The sequence below is a fragment of the Formica exsecta genome, unplaced genomic scaffold (assembly GCF_003651465.1).
Source record: "Formica exsecta isolate Colony F162 unplaced genomic scaffold, ASM365146v1 scaffold115, whole genome shotgun sequence".
NCBI classification, from domain to species: domain Eukaryota; kingdom Metazoa; phylum Arthropoda; class Insecta; order Hymenoptera; family Formicidae; genus Formica; species Formica exsecta.
Window position 1 is genome coordinate 1788349 of NW_021848490.1, and position 12154 is coordinate 1800502.

Below are 12154 nucleotides of genomic sequence, written 5' to 3' on the forward strand. Positions count from 1 at the left end.
CTTGTCTGTGCGTGGCATTTACTCCCCTCGGTAAATCAATCACACACATTCATCGTACCCCATATAATGTTTTGTTTTTATGCTCGCGCATAAAGACAATCGATAGATAAGATTCGAGACTCAATAGAATACAAGACTGAGATATAAACGCGTATAAGGACTTACATATAATATATTGCAAATCAAATAAAAATTACGAAAAGTAATCAATCTGAAATTTGAGCAAAAAGTAAAATAAAATAAAATAATAATAATTATTAGGATCAATAAGTCATACGAGTAAAATGGATCAAATATGTTTCCTCCAAATCTTCCTGCTTAAATGTTTAATATCTGAGCTATATTTTCAAACCATGATTTAAATTTGCAAAATAAGAATACGAGCAATTTTCTCAATTATTTGATAGAGTACATATTTAGAAGTATGCGCGTATTTTCTTACCATTTACTAAAAATTTACTTATTGAATGCAAAATTTATTTATTTTTCTATGCAAGTTGGTGTAAAACAAAAAAATTCTTTCTCGATTTTCTAGACAAATTAAATGATCGTTGTTTGCAGTTTAAATAATAAATAAATTACTGTGGAATAAAATATATTGATCGTTATTTCTTTTAATTATATTTTCCATCACTTCTGCGCGTATTCCGAGATTAACAATAGCTACGAGCGAACGCGATCTGGGAACGCGACAATATAGGAAAGCGCGGACGCCGAGAACGGCGAGGAGGGAACGGAGAGGCGGACGGTAGATGCGGGGTAGGTAGGTAGGCACGTCTGCTAATTGGATAATTATGGAGTGCGCCGCGTTTGTTTTATAATTGGGCGCAACCCGGGGAACCGTCAGTGCGCGTCGACAACGTGCCAAACAACAAAACGGCCGGAGTCACGCTCTACGTGACGAACTACCCTCGGAGCTAATCCAGGGACCAAAGGGCCCCCCTCGGCTTCGCGTCCCGCCCCCTCCTTATCCGGTCCCCCACTTCTCTCATTCTCTCCGTGCCAGCTCCTGCACCATCCTTGACTAATCAGGTGTCGCGTAATAAGTTTTGTATAAGTGTTTTTTTTAAATGTCAGTTATTGTTATACAATGCTTTTTTGATATTATTTTCTAATTGATGATGATAGTTGAAGTGATAATATATGCTAGCTTCCTGTTCCCCTCTTATTTTATATGTTGTGGATTCTCATGTCCAAATCATCTTTTAGTTTACATAAACAGACTGAGCAATATTTTATTGCTAAATACATCACGTGTTCGTTATTGATCGAAATGAGTTATTATCAATATTTTAAATGATCCTTCAAGTCTAACTAAATAAAATTCATGTATCGCGAAAAGGGGATGAGTGTTCTAATAGACAGAAAATCCGAAGGAGTCGCGTGTGCGCGCTTTAATTTCGCGACTCTTCTATAATCTCAGTATTGTTGAAGGAGAGCAAGGGGAACAAGGGGCGACACAAGTAGTGGGAGAAACTGGTTCCAGTTAGAAAACGATTGACTGACTGACTGACTGATTGCGAAATGCTCTTTCGTTAGGGTCGCCACGCGTAGGTCTTGTCTCTTTCTCTCTCTCTTTCCGTTCCTCTTTCTCTCTTCAACCCTCCAATTCAATCCCTTCCTACTCCCATGCGGCGAGGTTCCCTCTCAGCATATAAACACGTCCCGCATATCACCTATGTACCTACCTACCTACGCCAAAAGTTTCGACGACCTGTCATCGATCGATACATCACCCCCTTTCAATCTCCGAGCCGCAAAATTGACCAAATAAAATAGCGCAATATGTCTTCATAATATATCAAACTAGTCGTTATATGTTTATCAGATTTATATTCCAAAAGATTCATATTTTTTTCTATTGGACATATACTAGGCATGTTTCTAAATATTAATGAAAACTAAAAATAAGATATCGATATCACATTTACACACAAACAAGAAGCCATTTATGTGGATATATTTTGTCGAGTATACTTCTCCACATTTTTCTCTTTAGCATTATAATTTTATGTATCTGATATATGTATCTGTGTATAAAAATAAAATGACTTACCATGAAATTGCTGATATAAATTCACTGGTGGAGGGACATTCGCATACATCGGCGGTCTGTTATGGTTTGTATGATGTCTGCAAATATAAATTTTGTTTGTTAGAATGCTTTATCTTATTTAACGATTACATTAATGCAATAGCCTAACAAAATATTCCTCATTGAAAAAAAATAATACTTTCCTCAAATTAATTTTTATAATTACAAGAATTTTTTATGTGCATCAGAAATATGTAAATAATAGTCCATATAAATATATAATAAATATATATACGAGTGTACTTGATAATGTGTTTATATTTTGTATATAATATGTATTATTAAATATTTATAAGATTTATAAGATTTTGCATTTTGCTTTTACTATTTACTATTATTTTGCTTTTTACTTTCATATCTTGACATAAAATAATATTTAAAAGCAACTTCTTATTTAATATTTGACTTTTTTATTATTTTCACTTGTATTATAATTGAGACAACTGTATCAATTTCTGTAACAATAAAATCATTTCTTTCTATATATATAAAGTTTGTACGTATGTAAAGTGTGTAATATTTAAAAAATGCATAGCTGATTTTACTTGTACAGAGTATCCACAAATTTTGTAAAAAATTCCCTGAAAGTCCCCTGATCTTCCCGATATTTCTGTTTTAAACTAAATATAGAAAATTTTTAGATATAGCTTTTTAAAATTAATTTCTTTATTATGTGTTCATTATTATTACTTTATTTCTAATGATTCACACACACAAAATAATCAGTAAAAAGAAATGAAAAGTACTTGAATAAAATGAAATGTAAATGAAGTGATGGTTTTTCCAAGGAGTAGACATATCCTGATAACGATAATCGTTTCATACATTATTAAAAAAATCAGCAGTATACATATAGTAGAACCTTCACGAGAATACGTTTTACATTTTATGATTGCGTTATACAATATTTATGGGTTATACAAAATTCGAAAATATAATTGTTTATGATGAAAAAAACAAAATCTTTCTTTAAGATTATAACAATAACATATTTTTCATTACATTTTAAAACAAAATAGATAAGGATTTAATAAAATTTCTTCATTATATAATCCAAAGTATAATCGAAGAGAATTTATAAGTATATAAATTTTTAAAAAATTTGAAGTTTATCTACCGCACTATGCGGGGATTTACTATATTTATATGTCATATAAATGCTTAGTTGCAATAATAATGATACTTACTCGAGCATTCTGTGTCCAGCCTGCCCTAACGAAGCGGATTGCGTAGATCGAGTAAAACCGATTTGTGGCTTCCATTGATTCCCATTATTGCGATTCATAGCCTCAAAATCTTGCGGTTTCAAGACGCGCAGCGGTTCTTTAGCTCCCTTTAGTTTTCGAGCGAGGAAAATGTGACTGCTACTGTATATGGGATCCTTGAATTTGATACTATAAATCGAGAGATATATAATTAGATTTTCAGTAATATCAAAAAATTATAATTATTATATTAAATAATCGTAATTAGTTTTCGGATATACAGCAGGATCTACATAACTTTTGCAACATGGCGCTGAAGAAGCGGAAATTTTTGAAATAAAAAAGTTATCTTCACTACAGCGCGAAACTACAATTGTGTGAAAGCAGTTGCACACACGACATTGGCTGCGGTCGGGAAGACGCTAGAAATGCTTCGAAATGTTTGATTGACCAATCAGGACAAAAAGAGTAAAAATTTCTTTATTCTGATTGGTTAATGTAATGCTTCGAAGCATCTCTAGCGTCTTCCCGACCGCAGCCATTGTCAAGTATGTCTCGAACATACGAGATTAATTATGACTGCGTATCACCTGATCATATATGGAGGTGACACGACATTAGTATTGGTGAAAAAGATACGTGACGAGGAGTAGCTATCCATGTCCTACTGTATTTGTATCATCATATCGTGTATGTAAATGTATACGAACCAGTACACTTTATTATCTCTGACTGGCAGACCTCTCATAGGTGAAGGTAACGTGCCACCGTCACTCACGCAATCTTCCGATAAGAGTACAGTGCCTCGCATTCCGTCTACACTTATTTCAATTTCCTTATCAAATTCTATATGATTCGTATATAAACCTTTTATAAAATTATAATTGTTGTTTCCTATACCAATATACAGTCTGTCATTACCGCGAATGTTTCTTTTTTCTAAAAAAAAAAAAAAAAAGAATGTAATATTAATATTAGAAACTTGATTCAATATACACTTACACAGTATCTCTCATATTAATCTTTCTATATGACTAGCATCTTCAAAATTAATGATTCAGAGAGATGTATCAGAACAATGTTAATTTTGGACATTAAGAGACAAAGTTATATTAAAATGTGTACTCTTAAACACATATATAAACTGTACTTTTACATATAATGTATTTCTTAGAGAGAATAAAGTAACATTTTTTTGAACAATCACTAAGTTTTGGAGATAATTATATGAAAGGATTAAAGGATTTATATATGTATGTTATGAGATATGCCAGTTTAAAAAATATATTACTCACTTTCTGCTTCTGTCAAACTGTCATAGTATGGCACCAAAGCTTTGAATAATCTTTTTTCATCAACAAACGGAAGCAGAGCTACGCCTTGCCATGCAAATTTCTTTCCATTTAAGTCGATTTTAAAATCTTCTGGATAAAAGTCAATAATTTGAGATTTCTGTAAATATATAATACATGATAAATAAATAAATAAATAAATAAATATATATATATATATACATGTATATATAAAAAGAGAAACTCTGTGAAGTCATAAAGATGACATGTTTTATATATAACAAATTCTACAAAAAATTCATATGTCTGAGAAATAAATTTACTAAAAACAATAAACAGCTATTTGAGATTCAATTCTTTTTTTTGTTATAATTTTATTTTATTTTAATATATGTTTAATTACTATTCTTATTATTTATCTAATGCTTGTATCTGCTTCTAGTTTGAGAGTAAAGGATATCAGAAAAAAACGAGATAAAAATTGTTTCGAATAAGTGATAAGCAGCAATATAATAGTTTGTAAAGCCATATTAATTCTATCGTAAAAATAGACTAGTATAGTATCATGCTTTTTAACCATTTCTCTGATTGTTATACATACTGGATCGGTCATTAATTTTGCCCACGGTGCAGGTACATGTTTCTTACTAGCAGCAGGAAATACACCCATTAATTGCTCTAATGGACGAAACTGCAAAAAGAAAACGTCATTAAATCATGAAATAGATACACGCAAACATATTTATATTTTGCAAAATCTTACCGGTACAGTGTCCTTCTCAAATTCTGTAGAGAGACCACCGATATTAATAAAGTCGCTTGCGAACGGTGCATAGTGGTATGGGAAATACCATCTCCATGACGCGCAACCTTGGTAATAATATCGCAAAACCCAACATAAACCACGTACGTATTGCAAAGCGACGTTATTTCTAAAAACAAACGAGTAGGATAAATATCTATGTATGGGGTGGTGTGTCAATTCTTCGAAATAAATATTATTTATTTAAATCGGCAAACGCGTGTTTGCAAATATAAAAATTGTCCCACCCATTTGTCATTCATTATTACCTAAAGGCAAGATTATCGGGAGAGACGTCGAATTTAGATTCATAATACCGATCTTTAAAACCATCCTCCCACAATCGTACTTCATCGTGCGATTGGTCATCATCATCATCTGCTGCTGCTTCTTCAATTTTACGTTTTTGTCCTCTATTGCCTGCATTCTACATAATAATATGTAAAAGTTAAAGGCAAGATATACAAGTCACAAGTATCATATGTAAATATATTACATATGTATTATAAAAAACACGATTTTTCGAAACTCTCGGGCGTATAGAATTATTAGAAAAAAAAGTTGAAGTTAATACCTCGGGTCTTAACATGCTCTCTAACGCTTGATTAGCGTTTGTATTGTCGGCAGCATTCGTATTGTAATTTCTACCCTGCACGCGCATTTGATAAGCTTCATATCGTGCATTTTCTATAGGTTTCACCGTTTGTCCAGGGGCCTGCAAAGATTTTTCCGAATTATTATAATGTATACAGAGAATATCCTAAAAATTTCTTCTTATGTCTTAATACTTGTTGTTTGATCAATTTTTCTAGCAACAATCAATTTCAGAAATTTTGTTTACGAAAGTTACAAATTAAATCTCAATTATTGATTATACTTAATTTAATACTAGTTTCTTAAGTACATAATTACTGTAATAAATTTGAAATCTTACAGTCGGTGCAAATTGTCCTGCAGGAATCCATTTTGGTTTAAAGTTACTGATAATTTCGTGTCTCCTCTTCTTGTCCTTCTCACGTTGCTTAAATGCCAGTTCATTTTGTTGTCTTTTCTTAAAGATCTCATCTTCTACATCACCAAGATCTGACATTATTAATTGTACACGATCTAAATTAACATCGCCACTGTCTGTCAAAAAACCCTGTGCAAATAATTTACAAATATACTTTCTGTAAAAAACACTTGCCACAATTTGCTTAAAATTAAAATATTTGATAGATTTCTTTTTTCAAATTTACTATATTTAAAAAGATGCATATATATGTGAATCAAATTAATTATTAAATATATAAATGCAGATAAATCGTTAAAAACGTTTTTTTTTTTTTTTTTAATTATAGTGAACCATTTAACCGATATGCTATTGAATAGCTATATTGTCAACAAATAATAAATGTGATAGTTAATAATAAATTTATACAAAAAACTTTACAACTACCATACTAATCTCAATCTAAATTCAGAAAATATTATCTTTAATTACAACTAATTAAATATAAACAAAATCTTTTACTTATTAATTTTTTAATCAATACCAAAGAAATGTAAAAGTTAAAACTTTGCTGTTTTTATTTAATTTGATAACAATCTTTAAGAGAAGATTTAAACTTTCAAAACTTATTCAGAACAATATTTACTCGTAGAAATTAAAAAATAGGAAAATATTAAATCTTCAAGTTCAAGAAATGATGAAAAAATAAATGTCCAATAAAAAAAGTGACTAAATACTTGTGGACATTCTATATAATGACTATATCCCTTAAAAAACATGATCACTATATAAATTAGTAATTTTTCATTATTTTCTTGTAAGAAATATTACATACTCCTGCTTTATAAACTGCTTTTTTATATAAAGTAACAAGTCTGTCAATTGCGCCTTCCCTAATTTCTAGAGAAGGGAGATGCGGTAGAAAATCATTCCCTACGAAGAAACACATGAACACCCAATCATCGACAGCTTGTTCAAAATCATATTTGAATGGTAGATTTGGCATAGATAATTCTTTTTCTAAATATTCTCTGAGAACATTTAATCGCACAAATATGTACTGGCATTCAGATCCAAATGCATTTTCCTCCTGTCCTTGATTCGGTTCTGCTCCTGTGCACTCTCGCATTTCATGTCCTAACTGACCACATATATCGCATGGTTTTGGCTTATTCGGTTTGAACTCTTCGCGAATAATTGTAAAATTAGGTTCGTGGGTAGCAAGACCTAACATAATTAAATCGGCATCTGCTCCGCATAAAACATGTTGCGTATTGGGATCATGATCGGGTTGTGCTATAAAATAAATAAAAAATTTCATAGTATTTCTATAATTTATAGAAATGTAATGTAAATATAAATATAGAAATTTACATCTTTGTCGCCGTATAAAATCCATTATTTTATGTTCTCCTTCGCCGGGAACGTTAGCATCACTTAATATCACTTTAATATTTCTCCAACCTGGGTCATTATTTAAACGTTCATGAATATAGTAATGCAAGCATGCTGATAATCTTGCCATAAATGGTGTGCCCTAAGAAAAAGCTTTTGATATATAAATAATATACATATTTTTATTAGTAAAATCTCGATTTAAAACTAAAAATTAATCACAGTTTTAATTATATAAAAATAAAATATAGATATAGCTTATATAAAGCTCTAAAATATTACATTTATAATTTAAGTAAATTTAAAAATATTTTAAATAAAAACATATTTCTCTTTATATTTTTTCTATATTATTACAAACCGGCGTGATACAGTTACTGTCGAAATGTTCTTCTTTCGGTTTTTCAGGAGGCAAGGGCGCTCCTTTATTGGCCAATTCGGAACGTATTCTTTGTATTTCATCAATTTTCTCTGTTGTTTCTTTCGAGGCTCGAAATCGTCGAGATCTTTGTTGATTCATTTTAGCTCTGGGTGCCTATGTAACAGTGCGCATTGTATATTATAGTTAGTTTTGTATTTTTTGTTTCCATTTTTTTCTTTTATATATCTCATACAAAAATACTTACAACTCCATCAATTGCCATATAAAGCAACTTTCTTGGTCTAACAATACGAAACAATCTGTCAATGCACTCAAAAATAGCCTCCATCATTTCGTCCTCATCTTTGGGCGCTGGCCTGTTTTGTACAAATAAGAGATTATATAAACAATTTATTTTTTGCATGATTCCGCTTACTCACTTATCCTCCGGATGTGTACAGGGATGTATTATGCCATTCATATCAAGATATAAGTTATCAAATTCCACTCCATTTGGATTTGGGTCGGCAGAATTCACAGGGATACATACTCCATCTGCGGTTACTGCCTAGAAATGTCCACAAAATTTTGATTATAACATAAAAAAAAGATGATTGAGCTGTATAAAATGTCCCTGAAATAAATCGTCAAGTGGTATATCTTAGTCGCAAAGATAAAAAAGATCAATTACAAATCTGTAAATATATCCTTTCCAAGTTGTACATGTCATTTGTCTGTGACAAAGATTTATGAGAATGTATAGAAAATTTGCAGAGATTTGTTAAGATAGATATTATTTTTTCTTTTGTTACAAATGAGTTGAAAATGACATTTACATAGTGATGCACATTTTAAATCAATGTCTAAATTCAAATAAACTGATACTTGTAATTGCTCCAGTATACAGAGATTTATTATTATATAATGCAATATTAAGTTATGAACTTATCAGAGCGTAACATGCTATTATTGTTTATTACTGATATTGTATATCAGTAATAAACAATAACATGATATTGTATATCAGTAATCAATATATTGATACTGTAATTGATATTAAGAGAGAACTTGATAGAAATATTTGATATTTCTAATCTTACCAAAGATTCAAGTTATAAATAAAAGCATTTATGATTTGGAAATACATATAATCCTTTTTCAAAGTGAAATGTTCCCAATGTTTAGCAATTTCAGAAACATCTTATTTATATATAACTACATAATATACACACAATTCTTTCAAATTATGAAAATTCACAAGAAATATTCTGCATCATTTCATTAACTACAAAAATTTGAGAGAAGATGGTATCTTAAATATTATCTGATTACAAAATATTATTTGATAAAAGAAAAGATTAATATAATATTAAAAATAAAGAAAAAATATTATATATAGAGCTACATTTTTCTACACTAAAACAAATCTCTATGTTTGTGAAAGCACACATAATATATAGGTAACATATGATTCATATTTATATAAATAACATATGATTCAATAATAAAAAAATCTTCAAAATAAAAGAACAAGGATATTTTTATTACAAAATTTCTAAGAGAGCTATATATATTGTGCTTATAGGTATATATATACTTACAAGTATACGGTTATAAATATATTTAAATCCACACATGTTTGAAAATAAGCTAATTTAATTCCCCTAATATATGATCCTGTGTTTCATAATAAAATTTAGAGTTTTATAAATAATACAAAATTCTCGTATTTTTTTGTCAAAATGTTACATACATTCATTTGTAATACTTATTTAAAAATCTTAAATATTTTCTAACACGTTTTTGTAACTGTATGTTTTACCACATCAACTAAGAGATGCTATATGTATGTTTAGATTTGTGAACTGGTCCAAATTAGAACATATACGCATATCGTATCGTAAAGAAAAATTCTATCAGTTACTTATAAATGTTATAGTATTGTTTATTCAATCAACCAAAAATTTCATAAGGCATAACATAAACATAATAATTTCGATATATAAATACGTAACGCAAATAAAAAGAGAGTATTGAGCAATCTAACCTACCTTTTGCTCGATGCACTCGACGATTACGGAGGGATATTTTCGACTTAACCAACGAAAAAATGCTGGTACACCCATCTTTTCTTCGAAATTTACTCAACGTTATATGTAAATTTTCTAAATCAGTCACAATACTGTCACAATACTATCACAAAAATATAACAATATATCATTATCAACATCTAACCTATAGACGCGTACGCAGTTTAACTGTATCAAATACGTAACTAGATATGGGATAGGGCGAAAAAACTGTGACCAACTGAAGCTCGAAGTTGTGACCCCTTATAATATGGCGTCTTTGCGCTTGCGTAAATGCTCCACTTGATGATATCTTCAAATGTAAGATTTGTATTCTTTGTCCTGATTGGACCAATCAGGACAAAGAATACAAATCTTACATTTCCATTAAACGTCCATTAAACGCTTCGAAGCGAAAAAAAGTATAGACGTTAACCACAACTTTAAGGCCTGTTCTAAAATAAGTCGTATGTGTTAGTCGTTAGTAAATTGACCAATGACAATCGATTATTCCAAGAATATTCGACTGTGATTGGTCAATTTGCTTACAACTAACGACTTATTGTAGAACGGGCCTAATAGCTTCCGGTGTTCTATTGGTCACAGATAATCTAGGTCTGTTCTTTATAGATGAACTGGCTGCACTAGTTCAGTTATAAAGAACATATCCTCTGAGTCGCGGATAGTGTATTCCATATCTAGTTATGTATAGAGACAAGTGCAGCCATACCTATAAAGAACAGATCTCATTCTCGAGTAGCGCGGTAATTTCTTATAATTTCAAAACAGCTATATGAGACTACCGTAATGTAACGTTATATTTAATGCCCGATTTGCGGATCAAAAAAGCGCGGTTTGGATTTAGGATCTAATCAAAAGGTTATCTTGGATTTAAGATTATTTATATATTGATACATTTTCTACATGTGATTTGAATAACATAAAATATACGTAATACTTTTTTATCAGTTTGTACAAAACATTGCATGTTTTTTGTGAGTGACACTGAGTGACACTTGTGTGTGCTGAAAAGAAATAATATATTTTAGGTTAGAAAATCTTTTGTATCGATCAAATATATGAGCATAAACAGAATTATAATATAATTAATATTTAATTTCTATTTATATTCAAATTTTGAGCATATTTGTTACAAATGTGTGAAGATTTTTAATAACAATATTACAATCTTTTCATGAAGTTATAAGAATTTTTGTTTTACTAAAATGAGAAGTTTATTATACATTGGAATTAGATGACGAATATCTTTATGCATGCATATTAATTTGTAATTATTTATTTTATTTTTATCTCTACTTTTATTACTTTTATTTATTTTCTGTTGTGTAAAAATATAGACTTGTTATTTTGCTAAAATAAAACATTTATATTAATATTAAAGGCTTTGTGTTATTATAAAAAATTTTAATCTTATAGAAATCTTTCTGTATTTTGTATAATTAATAATAGCTTTTTTTCTGTAGATTAATTTTGTATTTAATTTACATTAACTTAATGAGATGGTCTACTATAAACAGAATTTTTCTTTTAATTATTATAGAACAATCAAAATATATTATAAACGGGCTTTGTATATGGATGATATGTTCATTAGTCTAAAAATTTAGGATTAAATAATATTATTTTCTTTTTTTTTCTAGAGACTAAATTTTGAGATTATTGGTTTAATTATTTTACTTTAAAGCAGGAAGATGCCAGTAGATCAGATTCAATATTCAGAAAAGTACAGCGATGATAAATATGAGTATAGGTAAATTTTAATTATAAATATATCTAATGAGTCATAGACTGAAGATGAGATTTGAAAAGTTAAACAAAATGGTTATTTAAAAATGGACATTCCATATTATAATCGGAACACAATTTTTTTTTAAATCTCTAAGAAAATAATATAATTAATTAATTACAATATATATCTAATTA

The 12154-nt window shown here is 29.5% G+C and overlaps 2 protein-coding genes across 6 annotated transcripts in view; one reads left to right on the top strand and one right to left on the bottom strand.

The window, feature by feature from the left end:
• Positions 1–10433, bottom strand: part of LOC115237769 (5'-3' exoribonuclease 2 homolog) — a 38748-nt gene extending 28315 nt beyond the window's left edge. Inside the window, exons 1-15 of the mRNA XM_029811037.1 lie at positions 10193–10433; positions 8582–8709; positions 8407–8518; positions 8142–8315; positions 7760–7922; positions 7221–7681; positions 6329–6535; positions 5969–6109; positions 5664–5821; positions 5356–5524; positions 5194–5283; positions 4596–4752; positions 4011–4239; positions 3283–3489; positions 2057–2133 (exon numbers count right to left, since the gene is read on the bottom strand). Coding sequence (XP_029666897.1) covers positions 2057–2133; positions 3283–3489; positions 4011–4239; positions 4596–4752; positions 5194–5283; positions 5356–5524; positions 5664–5821; positions 5969–6109; positions 6329–6535; positions 7221–7681; positions 7760–7922; positions 8142–8315; positions 8407–8518; positions 8582–8709; positions 10193–10267 — 2548 coding nt within the window. The 5' untranslated portion in view covers positions 10268–10433. The remainder of the gene's footprint in view (positions 1–2056; positions 2134–3282; positions 3490–4010; positions 4240–4595; positions 4753–5193; positions 5284–5355; positions 5525–5663; positions 5822–5968; positions 6110–6328; positions 6536–7220; positions 7682–7759; positions 7923–8141; positions 8316–8406; positions 8519–8581; positions 8710–10192) is intronic.
• A 553-nt stretch (positions 10434–10986) lies between these two features.
• The window catches only part of LOC115238231 (cyclin-dependent kinases regulatory subunit-like), a 1791-nt gene continuing 623 nt past the window's right edge, over positions 10987–12154 (top strand). The window contains exons 1-2 of one of the 5 annotated variants that reach the window (XM_029811872.1): positions 10987–11089; positions 11919–11981. In XM_029811872.1, coding sequence (XP_029667732.1) covers positions 11923–11981 — 59 coding nt within the window. In that variant the 5' untranslated portion in view covers positions 10987–11089; positions 11919–11922. The other 4 variants (XM_029811880.1, XM_029811891.1, XM_029811898.1 and 1 more) reach the window with 4 other exon arrangements.